General features: G+C 41.4%; 1 protein-coding gene across 1 annotated transcript; it reads left to right on the plus strand.

Moving 5' to 3' along the window:
• The first annotated feature begins 1,301 nt into the window (after positions 1-1,301).
• LOC124111514 (zinc finger protein 501-like) lies at positions 1,302-21,282 on the plus strand. The gene is made up of 2 exons (XM_046471249.2): positions 1,302-1,359; positions 19,441-21,282. The coding sequence occupies exon 2, from the start codon at positions 19,469-19,471 to the stop codon at positions 21,041-21,043; it is 1,575 nt and encodes a 524-aa protein (XP_046327205.2). The 5' UTR covers positions 1,302-1,359; positions 19,441-19,468; the 3' UTR covers positions 21,044-21,282.
• Positions 21,283-21,543: the final 261 nt, after the last annotated feature.

A 21,543-nucleotide genomic window follows, 5' to 3' on the forward strand; every position in this document is an offset into this window, starting at 1 on the left:
CACCTGCAGGTCACCCAGGGACTCCAGCGACCTACATACATACATACATTAATATATTGTGTCTATCAACAAGCACTACACGGTCTTGACTCTACGTCCCCTACGTCGTTACACAATACAATGGCATTTATACAAAACAGTTATTTCAATATAAAACACGTTATTAATTTATATATAATACTTATCACTCACTTCTGTATACAATACGATGCTTGTCGTAAGAGGAGACAAACGGGATCGGATGGTAAGGCGCGCTGACTTTATACATTGTACACATGAACGGAATCGAACCCGGGTCTTCGGCTTGACGAGCGAACCCTTTCACCACCAGGCTACCCTACCGCCCCTTTTTGATATTGGTGGCAATAGGTATCTCAACTAAAACTGAAGCAAATGAAATAAAGTTAATCTAAAAAAAAACGACGATTAGCAGTTGTACAATAAAACACTGCAGGGAGAATAAACCGCCAGTCGATTATTTCTTACATGAGATATCAATATTATGTTCAGCCTCTTTAAGGATGTTACTAAACCGTACAAACTTGAAATATATTTACCCGTATTTACATAATGATGACTCCCTGAATGAAATCCGACCTCGGCAATGTCGGACAAGTCCATTTTGCGAACAGGTGGGATAAGTTTGGTATTTCCCGCATATTCTCACATTCCTAACGTCAGTTGTCTAATACCGATTGTCATATCTCTTCCACTTTTTGATGCGATCGTTCGACCCCTGAGTTTATCTGCGTAGCCTAGCTAAGAAAATATGAATCATATATTGATGGGTTATCAATTTGAAACATCAATGCACCTTAATGAAAACTGAATAAGTTCTTTATAAACTTCATTAAAGCAAGAGATGCGAGTACAATGAATGTTACCACAAAAAAAATAAAAAAAATAGGAATATTAATACCATTACCATTTCTACTTTTTTTTTCAGTATTTGTCATAAAAACACAAATCCGCATAGAAATAGGTAATCGATGAAATAAGTTATAGAAAAACAGACCGGTCCCCTGCCTCTACCGAGGTGGTCGGTGGGGTAGCCTGGTGGTGAAGGGGTTCGGTCGTCACGCCCAATACCAAGGTTCTATTCCCCACATGGATACAATGTGTGAAGTTCATTTCTGGTGTCCTCCGACGTGATATTGCAGGAATAGTGCTAAAAGCGGCGTAAAACTATACTCACTCACTCGCTGTTGAGGCAGAGCCCATATTAGGCACATATGTATATCGTCTCTGGTTGAAGCGAAGGACAGGATGTATTCTTAAAATAGCAACACAATCCCACCAGCGCTCGTCATAACGTGCAGGAAGCAAAGCCGGGAGGTCGCACACAGGCAGCAATCAAATGTAAGTAATTACAAGATTACAATATTACATGGCTTCGAAGTTAGATCATTTGACAGCGTCTGCTTAGAGAAATGCGTCTCTTTTCTTTGTGATCGTGGCTTTTTATCCATTTTAACTCACTATCCCCTGTGTTTCTCTCCTGGAGACCTGGTTGTCTAGGTAGGCAGCGCGTGCGCTTCAGTGATACAGCCACGACTCAACAATGGCGGCTTCCATTCGATATGGAAACGTGGCGCACGCTTTATCAGCTGTTTATGTATTTACTACGGAAAGACGCTAGAACGGGAGCTTAGAAAATGTCCGTGGCATCATGAATACTGTTGCAACGTGTATGTCAGGAGAATAACGTCCATTTTTACTTATATTATAAATAAAGGGAAACTACACTCTGGCTTCTATCCGACTGCCTCACACCACCAGCTAAGGCTCATATTTTTATTCAGTAGCTGCCGTGAGTCGATCAGCTGGCTAACGCAACAGAGCGCGACAACCTCATCGGATGCCGTTATTAGGAATTCCCCTGATGGTTATAGTTTGATAAAAAATATGTCTCCCCGCAGTGAAAACATGTTCGGATTTCTGAATGCGTGGATTATAAGATGACAGATTATTTGGTTGTTTGTTTGTTTAACGCCGCACGCAGCAAAATTCCAGCTATATGACGGCGGTCTGTAAATAATCGAGGCTTGACCAGACAATCCAGTGATTGACATCATAAGCATCGATCCAAGCAATTGGAATACGATGACATGCATCAACCAAGTCAGCAAGCATGACCACCCGATCCCGTTAGTCGCCTCTTACGACAAGCTTAGTTGGTTGCTAAAGAACTATTCTACCCCGGATCTTCACGGGCAAGGTGACATATTGATTTGGATACCATTGCTGTATTTTATAGGTTGATCTTTAATAATATCACGTTATAATATCATGTCAACAGACCTATACTATTAAAAAGAACAATTTGATTTATTTGAAGCCGTAATTATAACCCCATTTTCCCATTCCATTGGTTTTGTATACTATCGACTGTCGGATGTTGAAGGAACAAGAAGATAAAGTCATCAATATAATCAGATAGAATTAGTGGTAGAACCACTCAGATTGTCTGACAAAGACTGCCAAATTACTCAATAACGTTCATCCCTGCCTCTAGGGGTGTAGAGGATATACAGTGAGTGAGTGAGTATGGTTTTACGCCGCTTTTAGCAATATTCCAGCAATATCACGGCGGGGGACACCAGAAATGGGCTTCACACATTGTACCTATGTCGAGAATCGAACCCTGCTCTTCAGCGTGACGAGCGAACGCTTTAACCACTAGGATACCCGAACGCCCCAGAGGATATGTAGCATTCAGCGGTTCCCTTTTGGCATTTCTTGTGTCTGGGGTAATTTTTCAATAGAAGACTGGGTTATAAATCCAGTCTGATGCGGTGAATGGACTACATGTTAAGTAATAACCATGGCAACACAGCAAGAGAAGAATGATCAGTTGAGTTGCTAAAAAAACATCGATCAAAGGATTAACCGATAATTTGATTGATAAATCAATGTTATCTTGCAGAGAAGATTTGTCAAAAGTTAGTGTTCATGTATGCAGGTTTACTAAAGCAGACGAAATACACCCATAGCTGGGCGTGAAGTGCTTATGTCAAAACAACATACTTTGGTCAAAGGATTAGCCGATAGTACGTTAATTAATTGATCATTTGGATTTTTTAAAGAACCATGGACATCAAAAACATAGTTGTCACGTGTGCTATCTCAGCTGACCAATGAGACTTGACACCGATGTGAAACACCTGAAACAAACTTATGTGGTCAGTTGAGAAACGAACACGAATTGAGATACCCCAAAAGGCTCTATATATCGATATTTATCATATAATTGGTAGGTTTCTCGGCAGAATAAAGCCAACGGATAAAGACGATATCCGTTGGGGTCATACGCTGATAAAGATGCAAATATCAAAGGTCAAGTAGGGACTACTTTCACTGTTAATAGACAAACATGGCGTCGCCCTCGTCATTCGGCGATCGAGTCAGAATTAACTGTCGGGAATCTGGAGAAACTACTGGGATAATTGCTATCACTATGAAAAGAATAGTCTAATATACTGAAAACCAGTGTCTAACTGTGACGTAGCTAAGGCATTTTATAAGTTTTAGCAACTTTGGAGATATAAATTTCGAAACAATTTTGCGAGGGCACGAGGCCTAGCCAAGCGGGATAAGTAGCCATATCTGTGCTTCTAGACCTCTGCGCCTTGAAACCTTCTCCACAAATTAAAATTGTGTGAGATTTGGGTGAAATATGTTTGATTTGTTACCTTGTTTCGTTTTGTCGCTGTGTGTACATCTGACTACACTTCTTAACGTTATGACGGGACAGACCGACTGTCAACAACGTATGACCGTGGCCGTGACGTCTCATAGACTAGCATCAACATTCCACGCACATGATTTGTATGTTTTGTTTCCGTAAATGCGTGGCTTGAAATTTCAAATAAACCAACATGTCGACAAACATGCTACAAAATTAACGTTTCCCGTATACTTCACCGCCTTCAGGGCGGGGAAGAATAAAGAGGTTATTACGCGAGTGTGTTTGGGGATGGTAAATATCCTGTATTAGGTATAAACACTATGTATTTAGCTCGCCAAGGCTCACTAAATACAATGTTTATTCCTAATGCAGGATATTAACCATCCCCAAACACACTCGCGTGATAACCTCTATATATAAAAATATTAGATTGTCACAAAGACACGTGACATCGAACAAGTTTCTTTGTACAGCTTGATATGTATGGGATGTTATAGACCATCATCTAGTCTCTAAAATGATCATATCGTACAGGGAAAAAAATAGTTGTTCAATTATCTTAACAAAAAGATAATAAAAGGGAGCCCAGAGACTCTCTTCATTTGATACTGCAGTAATCTAGACTTGCCAAACATTATAGACTTGCATGGGCTATATTTGATATATATTTGTAACAGCGTCTGAAAGACAGACTAGGGATATTATTCCTCTCTCTGGATATAGACCCGTGAAGATTCCGGGGTAGAATAGGTCTTCAGCAACCGCTGACTTAGTTGATGCATGTCATGGATCCCAATTGCGTGGATCGATGCGCATGATATTAATCACTGGATTGTCTGGTCCAGACTCGATTATTTATAGGCCGCCGTCATGTAGCTGGAATATTGCCGAGTGCGGCGTTAAACAACAAACCAACCAACTTTGTGGATATAGGATATGTATAACTGCCTGATATTATACATATAACTTTTGTCGGTTGTAATTACGATTTTTGCATTTTGTTTTTATCCATTAACTGTAGCAGAAACCGAGGAGGCCTCAACGGTGACTGTTTTTGTTTTTTTTCATGCGTAAAACTTACCCGCCAATAACGTCCAGCTGTACAAAAGTGATTATGGTTATTATTATCTTAATTAGTAAAACTTGCAACTAAAAATACGGTATTTTGGAAAATATCATTTCTGATAAAATAAAAATTTCAGAGTACAAGTATTCCGATCATTGCATCAAAATCCTTTCAAGTTATACGTTTTGGGGGGTATTATTAACCGAATCACGGGTAGATTGGTAGAAAATGTACAGCTGGGTGTTATTTCCGGTTTAGTTAATGGGAAAAACACACAGCAAACCTAATTTCTGCAAATAAAAAAATGTCCAGCAGAAGAGAAAAGACAATTTAAATGGTAAATCGTCAAGTCTGGAAGTAATTTATCTCAAGTTTCCTTGACCAAAAAATTTTTATCACCTGTTTACGCTGAATTCGCTGAAGGGACTTGATGTAGTTTTTTCACTGTGCATAAGATGATGTTTCTCTTAGAAGTCGTATATCAGGCCCTCCTATGAATATGAATGAATAATGCCCTTTCCATACAGATTATCCATGATCAGCAATAATATAGTTCAGTAATGTATTTTGTATGCATTATCGATGTATTTTGATGGGAGTCGATTGGAAAACGTATCAGTCATAGAGCTAGATAAATTACTTCGCCCATAATTTCATTCATTGTTAACGTCTTAGAACTCAATATGTTGTATTTGCCCAGTAATTGGTGATACTATACGGCTTATAACAAAATTATGTCAGTCGACGCAAACAGTAAGGAATTCTTCTGTGGCTGATTGGCACTTAAGCAATAATATTAATTCATATGTATTTTATCAACATACCATTACGAGATCCCGATGCGTTTGTTTTGGCTACCAAACAGTTGCCAAGTTGCTGGGATCTGTTTGGGGGTGGGCGAGATGTCAGGCATCTTCAGCGTGGTCGGAGACCATGCCTGACTACTGCCCATTTAATAGTCTGTGATACTGACCCTGAAACAAATATATCCAAAAAAAGCCCAAGCAAGTCTATATTAGTAGGCAAGTCTAGATTACTGCAGTTTCAGGAAATGACGAGAGTATCTTTGCTCCTTTTTATTATATTTTCTATGAACAGAACTTAACAACTGTTTGACTAGATGTTAGTCTACCCATATATTTGCTATAACTGATTTAAGAAAACACGTCTTCTACTTTTAGATAACAAATTCTGATGCTCAATGCCATGAATTTTATGCTTAAAAATGTTAAAGTCAAGAATTCGAGTCAGACAAACCAAAAGAAACTTCTTAGCTTATCGCTCATTGGTGTATCTCCGCAATGTCCCTCACGCTGTCTGTTTCCGGAAGAAAGTGTTCTTATGTAAGTGAGATCGGCTTCTGACGGATACAGCCGAAGTTATTCCGCTGCATTTGACCTAGTTTCCCATAGAAGCTGTGCACATATTTCGCTAATGACCGCTGTCAAATCCGATAGTGTTCTTTTTCATTCGCATAATTAATGCATTCGGTTCCAATTCAGGAGCTACCAATGCGCCTTCATTTTAACCCATTCAACGTTTTTATTCCAAATGCTTAGAGTGAGTGAGTTGGGTTCAACGCCGCTTTTAACATTATTCCAGTCATATCACGGCGTGTCAGCTTAATGTGGGAGGAAAGCCAGAAGTGATGCAGGTCTCAGACGTTTACCACTTTGGTGAAACACACGAGCACGGGTATGGTGCTGACAAACCCAGAAACATAATTGGGGCGAACCGGGATTCGAACCCACAATCATAGGTTTCTGGCGTGCCCAAGGGACGCAACTCTGCACAGCGAATCGCGGCGCCTTAGACGACTCGGCCACCCGTGCCCCCTATCCGCGGTCGAATTCAGCTAACATTGTAAGTTATCATGTAAAAAAGACAGCTCTAAATATATAAAAATACATGGTCAGTTTTAATTAATGGGTTAATGTACATTTAAAACAAAACATACAAAATTACAGCTGCCATGGGATTCATTCTGCACTGAAGGCTGCGAAAACTGCTTGTGATTTGGTATGTTTGAACCTGTATGTAGCGCGCAAAGCCGGGAAGTCATACACAAAGGCAACACTCAAGTTTAAGTGACAGTACGGCAAAGATTACAAAATGACGTCGCGAATGATATCCATGGTAGATCATTTCATAACGGCTACTTATGGTGTCTCGTTTGACAGTGATCCATTTATCCATTTAACCGCACTGACCCAATCCCTAGTTTTCTCTCCTGGAGACCAGCCTTTGGCTGCGCTTGCGAAGCACTGATACAGGCAATTCCATAACGGCGGCCTCCATGAGACAAAGAAAAATGGCCTAGCCTATTAGCCTAATGGTTAAAGCGTTCGCTCGTCACGCCGAAGACCTGGGTTCGATTCCCGACATGGGTACAATGTGTGAAGCCCATTTCTTGTGTCCCCCGCCGTGATGTTGCTGGAATATTCCAAAAAGCGGCGTAAAACCATACTGACTCACTGTTTATAAATGGACTGGACTGTGACGTCGTTTGAGGGCGCTAATATAACCTTATAATGGTGTACTTAGAAATCAGAAGACATGAAAAGGCACATGGCGATTCACTGTGGAATCAAGCCTCACTAGTGCACTGTTTGTAAGAAAACATTATCAGGTCATCTGCAGAAACATAATTTATTTTTTTTCTGCTGATTCACACAGGAGTCAAACCTTATCAGTGTGTAGAATGTGGGAAAGGGTTCACACAGTCAGGCAGCCTGCAGAAACACATGCATGTACACAGCAGAAGCAACCCTTATCAATGTGTAGAATGTGGGAAAGAGTTCACACATTCAGGTGGCCTGCAGAAACACATGATGATTCATAGTGTTAAGACAGCCTTGTTGGGATTCCAACGACTGTCAGGCCTCGGTTTGGGGAATTAGCTATTGGGAGCGAGCCTTGAAACAAGAGAGAAGAGAGCTGTGAGGTCCTTAGGGTTTATTCAAGCAAGTGTCATATTATTCAAGTTACATCAATTAATATATAATAGTGACGTACAATCATAATAATGATAATAATATGCTAACACATTGTCCATCTAATAAAGGCATAATAATAAAGGCAATGTATTTAAATTGGAGTATGTACGGTAACATTATACAACAGATGCAGTATTTACTAGAATAATAACGGTAATGCTAAATAACATTCCTTAACAGCTAAATTGAGTAGTCGTAATATTTTAATGGAGCATGTACGGTAGACTGCGCAAACTACTAAGATGAGGAACATGACATTTACTTATGAAAAGACGGTAAACATTAATATTTGTGGTTTCAGTAATAATTATCACAACATAATAATTTCGGCTAATACGGAAGGTAAATACTTGATCCAAATAAAGATACGAATGTACGCGGTAGAAGATATAGCTCGGTTTTAGTTAGTGTCATTATTAGTTTTAGTAGTGATTACTTTGGTGACTACGGTAATGAATCACGGCGGCTATGTTGCTATTGACTACGCGCATTTCCTACATATATACGGAGCTATACCATAACAGCTAATGGAGTGAATACGGTAATTGTATACTTGAACGGTGCGCGTTTGAATGTACGTTATTATGAAGTATAAAAGATGACTTTTACAGTATTTAAATGACTACGGTAATGAAATTGTGGTATAGGCTGTGTTGCAGCGTATGCAACTATATGAGGGACGGGACTCTTTACAATATATTCAAATACTTACTTGATGAAGATAAAACCTAAGAAATATGGAATGCGTTGTTATAGCCTATGCTGTAAACGCACACGGAAGGTAAAGCTGCACATATAACCTTTGATTGGTGGACTGTCGGAAAGTATGGAATAACCAACCTAGTAATAAATCTTGCTTGAAACAGTTGTGTTAACTCTAGGAACCGTTTTGTGACTAAGCTACATGTACGCTACGCTACTGCACGGAAATATAAACTGTATATGCATCTGGCATTTTGAACAGATGATGTTAGACATAGAAGGGGAATATAATTATGGATGTCGAAATATAGGAGAGAACTATTGGTGCCGCATATTAATGACACATAAACTGGAGGAGCCCACGACGCATTACACTTCAAATAACACTGGGAAGTTACTGTGTATTAAACAGTAAATAATATTTATAATGAGCAGTCATTTAGAACTTGTACACAGTAGATTGAGAGTTACAATATGGCAGTACTGATTCAACTTAACTATAACATTTTCTAGACAATAATAACAATGAAATAAGAAGTTTAGTCATAAAATAGGAATATTTAAATGTTTCTTACCTTGAAACAAGAGAGAAGAGAGCTGTGAGGTCCTTAGGGTTTATTCAAGCAAGTGTGCTGAGGACCAACACCCAAGGAGTTATATACCCCCACAGCTCTACTCTTATCACATTAACAATTACTTTGAAGTTGTAATTTCGGTCTCTGTTATCTGCCCTGGGCTGTCAAAGTTGACTAAACAAAAGCAGGTGGTAAATAGAATGGTATCAGTATTACCTAAGAAGAGTTTATTTTAATTACAGTTTAAGATGGTGGTCAAAACCTGCGCCAGCTGGTAACAAAACATTTATCAAGAGAACAAGGGCCGGGGCGGACGTACGCGCCGACTTTATCTATGATTACGTAATTTACTGTTCGCGTGAATGAGCTTGCCAAGGAGCAGCCGTCATGGTCGACCAGTGGCGATAAAAACGAGAAATACTGGTCTAGCGACTTTCGAATTTTAGAATTTCCTAGTTTAAGTTTAATTTGTTAAAAATATAAAAAGTGTAATGAAATATATGCACTGTAACAATACCCCTGTGCGTCGTGGAGCTTTTGTCCTCAAAAGCCAAAAGAAAAGGATTAAAATGAAGCGAATATACATAGATAATCAGAATACAATGATACAATAGATTACGTTGGACATGAACAAATGTGTGCATGAAGATAGTTTGATCAGTTGAAAACATAAGGCACACGATTTCCATTACAAAGATTCTGAAACATACCTACATATTAAACTACAAGAAAAATGACAATTTGAAGTAATGAACAAGCATTTCTGTGAAAAGGAAACCGGTTAACAAGAACATACATAATATGAGGAAAGGTTGTTGTGTGATGAGGGAGTTTTTAGCGTTCCCCAACAATTTGCCCTGACACTGTCAAACATTTCACATCACGCTAGGTCTACGATTTGAAAGTATCCGTTGTGAAATATTAGGATATAGGTGGCAAAGGGGTGCTTAAAGAGTTTGTGAATGTGTGGGAAGTGAGGCACCAGAAGGCGTTTGGATATGCCAATAGGAAGGCACAGAGTGAGTGGAAGAATTGGAATTGTGGCATACTCAAGTCTTGGAGAAGACAGTTGAGATTTTGAGACAAGGATGAGAAATGCTGCCCAAGGAACAGCCAAGATTCCTAACAGAATGGAAACATTGTAGTCTGTTAAGGTGGTGATGACAACGAGAGATTAACGGTAGTTGACGTGTACGTATCTTAGTTAGGTATTGGAGGCAAAGCGAGGTCACTCAGGACAGGAGGCACGAATATCAGCCGAACTCAAGGATAGTGGCTCTCCATGATGGACCAAAGACAAAAAGAAACCAAAGTACAAGTCAGATGGGATGACCATTGTTGCAGGAAAGTTGTGGCCACAACATTTCACTGCGTAGCACTTATAGAACACAAGGCAATTTGATTACCTGTAGGGGGTGGTCAGAGCTCATCTACCTTGACAAATGATGACTTGTTGCCAGGAGGAATAGCATGGAAGGTCAAGACCTATGATTTTGCAAAATATCTGTGTTTCCGTTTCCGTCTGTGACCAGATCCTGTTCTAAATGTATGGTAATCACTTATCATTTCCGCACTAAGGTTGGAGGCAGGTTCCCAGGTGCGTTGAGGGTAACCTTCCCATTCAATTAGGTAATGAGTTACTCCTGACTTCTTTTTAGCTTTGTGTATGCGTTTTACAGCATAAAGTTGATCATCTGGTTGGGCAGATGATGTGGGACTCTGTGGAATAGTGTCAGAGTTATCAGACGAGTGAGGTAGCATAATGGGATCCTCTACGGAAGTGTGCTGTGTTGTGGTAGGGTTGTCAGGATGGGAGGATGTTGACTGAGTTGGAGTTGATTGATGCTGGGCTGTTTGTGAGGCTTCTCTACGAGGATTGTCAGGCTGGGAGGCCGTCGACTGAGTGGGTGTTGCTAGATGCTGAGCTGGTTGTGCAGGTTGTCTTCGAGGGGTTGGAGGTGTATAAGTTTTAAGTCTGTTGGCATGAATGAAGGATTTATGTTCTTTGTTTGTGTTAGTGTTCAGTAGTTTGAAAGTATGGTTAAGACCGATGCGAATGATTCTGTAAGGTCCTATCCATTTCTTTGACAGTTTGGGGGAAAGGCCAGTTTTGACAGTTGGATCAGTCATGAGAACCTGATCACCAACTGCAAATGAAGGTTCCTTGGCTCTGACATCCTGAAGATTCTTGCTTTTATCCTGAGCAGCAGACATGTTGTCCTTTGCAAGGGATTTTGCAACATTCAGATTTTTCAAGAGATCTTGAAGATGACCCTGTGCATCTTTGCCGAGGGTAGATTTAGGCAGCAAGGTTGTGTCAAAAGGAAGATTCATTTCCTTTCCAAACAGAAGGTAGTGTGGTGAATACCCTGTAGATTGACAAGGTACATTGCGCATGGCCATCATAACACATGGAATGAGTTTGGCCCAATTGGTCTGATCAGGGTCAGCATATGTTCGGAGAGCCTGCTCTATGACACTGTTCCTCCTTTCACACATCCCATTAGTCTGGGGGTGGTAGGACGAAGTGTAGTAGTGCTTGATATCGAGGAGTTCACAGAGAGCATTTACTAGCTTGGAAGTGAACTGCCTACCTCTGTCAGTAAGAAGAGTACGGGGAGCACCAAACCGTGAGAAAACCTCAGTGAACAGGATTGATGCAACCTCGGAGGCTTCTTGAGTGCGCATAGGGAAACCTTCTGTCCAGCGTGAGAAGGAATCAACTGCAAGGAGAACATACTTATAACCTTCCTTAGTCTCAGGCAATGGCCCGAGGATGTCAACATGGAGACGAGAGAATGTGTCCTCAATAGGCATGGGCACCATTGGTGCTGGCTTAGCATTTGTCCTTCTTTTGGAGCGTTGGCAGTCATCACAGGACTTGACATAATTCTCAATATCCTGGTATAAGCCTGGCCAGTAATACTTTGTGAGTATTGTCTGACGAGTGGCATCTCGTCCAAGGTGGCAACCACCAGCTTTGGAATCATGGTAGGCAAAAAGAAGCTCTTTGCGACAGCAGACAGGGACAGCTAGCTGTGTTACCATAGGAGGGCGATTGTTTTTCTGACCTCGATGCTTTGCATGATAGAAGTGGTACAGAATACCATCACGTATGTCATACTCTTGAGCAAGGCCAGTTAGACCCTTGACTTGAACATCTGTATAGGTGGAAGGAATTTCACCTTTTTCAATGTAGTCCATGATTGGACAAAGGTCAGGGGATTTACGTTGCTTTTCTGCCAAGTCTTTATCATCAAGATCAGTTCCTATAGCAAAGACCATAGGGCCTGAAGGAGGATCGTGAGGACCCGACTTGTAGACAAAGTCTACAGATATAGAGGATGTTATGTCATCTCTACTGATATCTTCTGATGAGACACTGGGTGAGTCAAGAGTGTCATTGTCAATGTTTGTATGCTTTGGAAAGTTGTTTTGTGGAGATGAGCATGATTTGGTTGAAGAGGAAGAAGACCTCAGCTGGCTGGAGGGACGAGACATGAATGGTAGTTTGGTGTGGACACTGTTGTTGGAGGATTTTGTAGCAGTGGTGACCGACTTGTTTGTCTTCTTGTCAGTAGGTGGCATGGGACTTGGATGAGCATGGCTGGCTGGTTTGTGAGATAAGGCTGTTGAGGGTGTAGACCTCATATTGCCTGCTTTTGAATAAGCATATTGGCGAGTGAAGGAAGTCGAAGGTGTAGACCTCTTGTTGCCTGTATTGGCATTGGCATAATGGTGAGAAGTGGCAGTCGAGGGTGTAGACCTCTTGTTGCCTGTATTGGGATTGGCATAATGGAGAGAAGTGGCAGTCGAGGGTGTAGACCTCATGTTGCCTGCATTGGGATTTGCATAATGGCGAGAAGTGGCAGTCGAGGGTGTAAACCTCATGTTGCCTGTATTGGGATTGGCATAATGGAGAGAAGTGGCAGTCGAGGGAGTAGGCCTCGTGTTGCCTTGGTGATGAGGGAATGACACTTTGGGGCTGCTTGATGGTGACATCGAATGTGAAGTTGCAGTGGGTAAGAGTGGAGATGAAGCAGTGGCAGCTACTTGTTCATATGTGCGGGTTGATGAGATGGGTTCTGTTGAAATGGGTGGGGAGGGTATATCATCAGTGTTAGGTTGATGTACTTGCTCTGCATGAGGAATGCGAGATAAGGCATCTGCATTTGTGTTGGCTTTGCCTGGCCTGTGTATGATCTCAAAATCATACTCTTGCAGCATGAGGGACCATCTACTAAGGCGACCAGAGTCATGTTTGGTTTTCTTAAGCCAAGTCAGAGCTTTGTGGTCTGTGTAAACAGAAAATGATCCATTTGCAAGGTACACCCTGAAGTTTTTAATACCTTCTAGGACGGCCAGGCATTCTAGATGTGTGATACCCCAATTCTTTTCAGCAGTATGGAGAGAGCGACCACCATAACATATTACATGTTCTCTACCTTGAGAATCAAGTTGGCCTAAGATGTACCCTATTGCAGTTTGTGATGCATCAGTTGTGAGGATGAAGGGTTGGTTTTGGTCAGGGTATGCGAGGATAGGAGCAGATGTAAGGGCATGTTTTAGCTTTTCAAATGCCTGTTGACAATTGTATGACCATTCGAAAGATGCATCTTTTTTAAGAAGATTGTAAAGAGGGGAGGCAATGCCCGAAAAGTTTGCTACAAATTTCCGATAATATGATGCCAAACCTAGGAAATGGCGCACGTCATGGACATTTTTAGGAGGTGGAATCTGTGTGACTGAATCTATTTTGGAAGGATCAACATGGATGCCATCTTTGCTGAAGATATGCCCTAAGTAGGTAACTTGTTTTGTCGCGAATTTACATTTGCTGGGTTTAAGAGTGAGGCCTGCTTCACTGATCTTTTGGAATACTGCCTTGAGGTGATTCAGATGTTCAGAAAAGGTTTTAGAAAATATTATTATGTCGTCGACATATATCAATATGTAACGCCAATTCATCTCTTTTAGTGCCTCTGAAATGGTTTGCTGAAATGCCATAGGAGCATTTTTGAGGCCGAAAGGAAGGCGATTCCATTCAAAAACACCATCAGGCGTAATGAAGGCGGACTTGTGTTTTGTATCTGGGTGGAGTGGTATTTGCCAAAAGCCACTAGCACAATCAAGGACACTAAAGATTTTGGCATGGCTGTCACCTACGGCATCAACGACATCTTCAAAACGTGGCAGAGGAAAAAATATAGGCTTAGTAACTGCATCGAGGCGTCTATAATCTACGGCAAAGCGGTAAGAGCTGTCACGTTTCTTAACCATGACAACAGGTGAGTGCCACTCAGAAGAACTAGGTTGAATGATATTGGCATCTAACATTTCTTTTACCTGTCTTGAACATTCTTTTCTAATGGCTGCGTTTTGCCTGTAAAAAGGGAGTCTAATCGGTCTGGCATCACCTGTTTCTATTCTGTGTTGATGTAAGTGGGTGTGTCCTAATTCTGACCAATCTGAGGCAAAAACTGACCTTTGTGATTGGAGAAATGCACGTAAATGTGTTTGTTGTTCATGTGTGAGGTCTGCATCACTAAGATCAAAGTCAATGTCCTGTGAATGTGTTGTGTTAGCACTTGTAGTAGTAGGAGGATCAGAATCAGAAGTGTCAGGGAGGTCAAGGACAGATGTGGGGTCAATCTCTGAGGCTACAGCAACCACTGTTTTTGAATATAAAGTGACATGGCTGTCACTAGCATTAAGCAATCTCATGCAAGCTGATTTTGGATTGTTGGTTATAAGGCACTTAGCACCATGGAGCTGCATGTCATTTAATGCCGGAACTGGTTCAAGAAGAAAAACTTGACCTTGTTGACAATGAGAAATTTTGATGGGAATGTCAGCTTGAGAGTGTGGAGGAATAATTACAGACTTGCATGGTCTTGCGTAGCCTCCATTGATTGATGCCAGGGAGACTGAAACAAGACCTTCATGTATGTGAAGGCATTTTGAGGGCAGGTCTATAGTGACTTTGTTTAATTCAAGGAAGTCAATGCCTAAGATGAGAGAGTGATGTAAGTTGTGAAAGACATGAAAGATTTGGGGGAGGTAGATATGCCCTATGTTAATGTCAAGAGAGACAGAGCCTAGCACAGAATGTTTTTCACCACCTACACCTATGATTTCAGTTAGGTGAGATGGGCGTAAATGAGAGGGTTTGATGCCAACTTTATTTAAGTAGCCCATGCTGACACAGCTAACTGATGCACCTGTGTCAACAAGAGCTGTAGTTCTCACTTGTTTCACCTTGACATGAACAGTGTTCTTTGTCAAGGGAGCCACAAGTGATACAAAGGCTGACTCTTGCCTGACCCTAGAACGATGAGTATCAGGTATGAGTCCCTGTGGCTGTCGATATTGTGTATAGTATGCGCGCATGCATACTTTTGAATGGTGACCTATGCGTGAGCAATAATTACAGACTGTATTTCTATGAGGGCAATTGTGAGGGAACCGAAAAAACTCACCACATCCGCGACATCTGCCTCGAAGGTGCTGTGGAATTGGCAGACGTTGACTGTAGCTGGAGCTGTACGGGTAGAAGGATGGCGTCTGTTGTTGTTGCTGTGCTGTGTGGTGGGGCTGAGGTGGTGGGACTGGATACTCCTTCTGTGGTGGCTGATAGTGCTGTGGTGTTGGTTGGTATTGTTCCTGTAGTGGTTGATATTGTTCCTGCCGTATCTGGTATTGATGTTGTAGTGGTTGGTACTGCTGTGGTGTTGGTTGGTATGGTTCCCTTGGTGGCTGGTATGGTTCCTGTGGTGGCTGGTATGGTTCTTGTGGTGACTGGTATGGTTCCTGTGGTGACTGGTATGGTTCCTGTGGTGGTTAGTATGGTTCCTGTGGTGACTGGTATGGTTCCTGTGGTGGTTGGTATTGTTCCTGTGGTGACTGGTATGGATCCTGCTGTGGTTGGTACTGCTGTGGCGACTGGTATGGATCCTCTTGTGGTTGGTATGGTTCCTGTTGTGGTTGCTGGTGGTATCTTGGTGATGGGGAGGGTGGCTGTTGCTGGACCTGGGGCTCGTGCTGCTGATGGTGGGATGAGGGAGTTGCTGATTGTACAGCACAGACCTTGTTTGTAGTGATCAGCATGGTCACCAAGTTCGTTAATTGCTCAACTTGTTGGACCAAGCTGACCTCTTCCTTGCTTGGGGCCTGCGATTGTACAGCCAGTTGGGCATGGTGACGAACCTCATCCAGGGTCAATGGCTCCTTCATATACACCCACTGCTTAATCTGTGGGAGTAGCCCATTGATTGCAATGGCTACTATCACAGATTGTGGTAAGCAGGAGTGTAACGCGGATGCTTGGACCCTGGTGATGAAGTCTCCAACGTCCTCCTGTTCCTTCTGTGTCATATCAAGAAGACTCAAATTGAAGGCTGATGAACTGCGAAATCGTTGCTGAAAGGCCGCTTTCAGCAAGTGGATGTCAAGCTGTGTGTGCGCAGGCAGGTCCCTGAACCATACTTTAGCAGCTCCGTCCAGGTAGAAGGGTAGAATTCTACAGGATTGGGTGTCTGTGTGACCATGGAGGAAGTTGAAGTTGTAGAAATCTGCCCACCAACTTTCAGCATCCTGCTGACCTGTGTATTTGGGGAGATGTATCTGTGCCATTACTGGGGGTTGTTGCTGGGTAAGATAAGACTGACTGTGTTGTTGCTTCTGTAGGGGACGATGGTGTCAGCAGGCATAGTGTGGTGTCAAGCTGTGGAGGTGGTGGTGGTAGTGTGGAGTCAGGTACAGGTAACGTCACAGTCTCAACTTGTAGTTCACAAGGCTGGCTCCAGGCACCGAGGATCGAACGTCTCCACCAATTAAGACAGCCTTGTTGGGATTCCAACGACTGTCAGGCCTCGGTTTGGGGAATTAGCTATTGGGAGCGAGCCTTGAAACAAGAGAGAAGAGAGCTGTGAGGTCCTTAGGGTTTATTCAAGCAAGTGTCATATTATTCAAGTTACATCAATTAATATATAATAGTGACGTACAATCATAATAATGATAATAATATGCTAACACATTGTCCATCTAATAAAGGCATAATAATAAAGGCAATGTATTTAAATTGGAGTATGTACGGTAACATTATACAACAGATGCAGTATTTACTAGAATAATAACGGTAATGCTAAATAACATTCCTTAACAGCTAAATTGAGTAGTCGTAATATTTTAATGGAGCATGTACGGTAGACTGCGCAAACTACTAAGATGAGGAACATGACATTTACTTATGAAAAGACGGTAAACATTAATATTTGTGGTTTCAGTAATAATTATCACAACATAATAATTTCGGCTAATACGGAAGGTAAATAATTGATCCAAATAAAGATACGAATGTACGCGGTAGAAGATATAGCTCGGTTTTAGTTAGTGTCATTATTAGTTTTAGTAGTGATTACTTTGGTGACTACGGTAATGAATCACGGCGGCTATGTTGCTATTGACTACGCGCATTTCCTACATATATACGGAGCTATACCATAACAGCTAATGGAGTGAATACGGTAATTGTATACTTGAACGGTGCGCGTTTGAATGTACGTTATTATGAAGTATAAAAGATGACTTTTACAGTATTTAAATGACTACGGTAATGAAATTGTGGTATAGGCTGTGTTGCAGCGTATGCAACTATATGAGGGACGGGACTCTTTACAATATATTCAAATACTTACTTGATGAAGATAAAACCTAAGAAATATGGAATGCGTTGTTATAGCCTATGCTGTAAACGCACACGGAAGGTAAAGCTGCACATATAACCTTTGATTGGTGGACTGTCGGAAAGTATGGAATAACCAACCTAGTAATAAATCTTGCTTGAAACAGTTGTGTTAACTCTAGGAACCGTTTTGTGACTAAGCTACATGTACGCTACGCTACTGCACGGAAATATAAACTGTATATGCATCTGGCATTTTGAACAGATGATGTTAGACATAGAAGGGGAATATAATTATGGATGTCGAAATATAGGAGAGAACTATTGGTGCCGCATATTAATGACACATAAACTGGAGGAGCCCACGACGCATTACACTTCAAATAACACTGGGAAGTTACTGTGTATTAAACAGTAAATAATATTTATAATGAGCAGTCATTTAGAACTTGTACACAGTAGATTGAGAGTTACAATATGGCAGTACTGATTCAACTTAACTATAACATTTTCTAGACAATAATAACAATGAAATAAGAAGTTTAGTCATAAAATAGGAATATTTAAATGTTTCTTACCTTGAAACAAGAGAGAAGAGAGCTGTGAGGTCCTTAGGGTTTATTCAAGCAAGTGTGCTGAGGACCAACACCCAAGGAGTTATATACCCCCACAGCTCTACTCTTATCACATTAACAATTACTTTGAAGTTGTAATTTCGGTCTCTGTTATCTGCCCTGGGCTGTCAAAGTTGACTACACAAAAGCAGGTGGTAAATAGAATGGTATCAGTATTACCTAAGAAGAGTTTATTTTAATTACAGTTTAAGATGGTGGTCAAAACCTGCGCCAGCTGGTAACAAAACATTTATCAAGAGAACAAGGGCCGGGGCGGACGTACGCGCCGACTTTATCTATGATTACGTAATTTACTGTTCGCGTGAATGAGCTTGCCAAGGAGCAGCCGTCATGGTCGACCAGTGGCGATAAAAACGAGAAATACTGGTCTAGCGACTTTCGAATTTTAGAATTTCCTAGTTTAAGTTTAATTTGTTAAAAATATAAAAAGTGTAATGAAATATATGCACTGTAACAGTGTTTATAAATTGACTGGACTGTGACGTCACACAATTCGCGAAAAATCGCGTTGAATATGGCCGTTTGAGGGCGCTAATATAACCTTATAATGGTATACTTAGAAATACTAAATAGTGTACGAAATGTGTCATTTTTCTGGGTACGAATATTCCACTGGTACGAAATGTCTGGTGTTTTCCCGCAGTACTAATTCGTTTGGGGTATGAAATTACCACAAACAGCTATTATCAGTGTGTTAAATGTGGGAAAAACATTAACAAAATCAGGTCTTACATCATGATCCATAACACATCACCAACTTGTGTATAGTTTGTTTGTTGTTTAACGCCGCACTCAGAAATATTCAAGCTATATGACGGCGGTCTGTAAATAATCGAGTATGGACCAGACAATCCAGTGATTAATATCATGGGCATCGATCGATCCACGCAATTGGGATCCATGACATGCATCAACCAAGTCAGCGAACCTGACCACCCGAACCCGTTAGTCGCCTTTTACGGCAAACATGGGTTGCTGAAGACCTATTATACCCCGGATCTTCACGGGTCTCAGCCCTCGTTATTGTTGGTGTTCTTGTGGAAACATCTTTTGAAAATGCATTATCATGATAAAAGACAACTCTTTTGTTTTCAGTGAACACCATAACATCCACAAGTTAACAATGGAAGTACAAAGCCAACCACAGAATCCTGGCTCTGTTTCTGAAACATGTGTAGTCAGTGACTGTGAGAGAGAATTGCTGGAAATTACTGACACTCAGGAAATAGGTGATCTCAAGGAACACAAAGATTGTGGTGGTCCAGAAGATCAATCAACGTCTAGTGCATGCGGGAAAACATTTATTAAATCAGAAGACATGAAAAGGCACATGGCGATTCACTGTGGAATCAAGCCTCACCAGTGCACTGTTTGTAAGAAAACATTATCAGGTCATCTGCAGAAACATATGCTGATTCACACTGGAGTCACACGTTATCAGTGTGTTGAATGTGGTAAAAGGTTTAGAGGTTCAGGACATCTGCAGGCACACATGAGGATTCACAGTGGAATTAAGCCTTATCCGTGCATTGTGTGTGAGAAGACATTTACACAATCGGGTCAGCTGCAGTCACACATGAGGATTCACACTGGAATCAAACCTTATCAGTGTGTTGAATGTGGGAAGGAATTTACACGATCAAATTACCTGCAGATACACTTGAGGATTCACAGTGGAGTCAAGCCTAATCAGTGTAATATATGTGAGAAAACATTGACACGATTAAGTACTCTGAAGAATCACATCAGGATTCACACTGGAATCAAACCTTATCAGTGTGTTGAATGTGGGAAGGGATTTACACGATCAAATACCCTGCAGAAACACATGAGGATTCACAGTGGAGACAAGCCTTATCAGTGTAATGTATGTGAGAAAACATTTGCACGATCACGTACTCTGCAGGAACACATGATGATTCACAGTGGACTCAGACCTTATCAGTGTAATGTATGTGAGAAAACATTTACACGATCAGGTACTCTGAAGAATCACATGGCGATTCACACTGGAATCAGACCTTATCAGTGTGTTGAATGTGGAAAAGAATTTACAGTATCAAGTAACATGAAGAAACACATGAGGATTCACAGTGGAGTCAAGCCCTATCCATGTAATATATGTCAGAAATCATTTACACGATCAGGTACTCTGGAGAGGCACATGGCGATTCACAGTGGACTCAGACCGTATCAGTGTGTTGAATGTGGGAAAGCATTTAGACATTCATATCACCTGAAGACACACATGATGATTCACAGTGGAATCAAGCCTCATCAGTGTGTTGAATGCGGGAAAACATTTGCACAATCAAGTAATCTGCAGAAACACATCAGAATTCACAGTGAAGTCAAGCCTTATCCGTGTAATATATGTCAGAAATCATTTACACGATCAGGTACCTTGGAGAGGCACATGGCGATTCACACTGGAATGAGACCTCATCAGTGTGTTGAATGCGGGAAAGCATTTGCACAATCAGGTAACCTGAAGACACACATGATGATTCACAGTGGAGTCAAGCCTTATCAGTGTGTTGTGTGTGATAAGTGGTTCACACACTCAAGTAGCCTGCAGAAACACATGACCATTCATAGTGCTAGCAAGCCGTATCAGTGTGATGTGTGTTGTAAAGCGTTTACATACTCAAATAGCCTGAAGCGACACCTGACCATTCATAGTGGAAGCAAGCCTTAGCAGTGTGTTCGATGTGGGAAAATATTTTGACACTCAGGTACTCTGCATACACAAGTGATGATTCACAATGGAATCAAACCTTTACGAGTGCATTGTTTGTGAGAAAGGATTGACACACTCAGGTAATCTGCAGAAACACAAGGATTCGCCGTGGAATCCAACTTATCAGTGTGTTCAATGAAGCGAGGGATGTAACATCACACGTTTCATAGTTCAGGAATAAAGGTTTACAAAGTTCATATTCTTGCTGCGTAGGGGATATTTAAATCCAATGCTAACTATCTCGGCCGTTAATAATCCTCTGGCCATGTAGTGACCACATGTTTACACCACGTGCTCTTGGACAGGGAGGGGGCACGGGTGGCCCAGTGGTCTAAGGCGCCGCGATTCACTGTGCAGAGTTGCGTCCCTTGAGCTTGCCAGAAACCTATGACTGTGGGTTCGAATCCCGGTTCGCCCCAATTATGTTTCTAGGTTTGTCAGCACCATACCCGTGCTCG

The sequence above is a fragment of the Haliotis rufescens genome, unplaced genomic scaffold (genome assembly GCF_023055435.1).
Source record: "Haliotis rufescens isolate VD_foot unplaced genomic scaffold, xgHalRufe1.0.p SCAF_21, whole genome shotgun sequence".
NCBI classification, from domain to species: domain Eukaryota; kingdom Metazoa; phylum Mollusca; class Gastropoda; order Lepetellida; family Haliotidae; genus Haliotis; species Haliotis rufescens.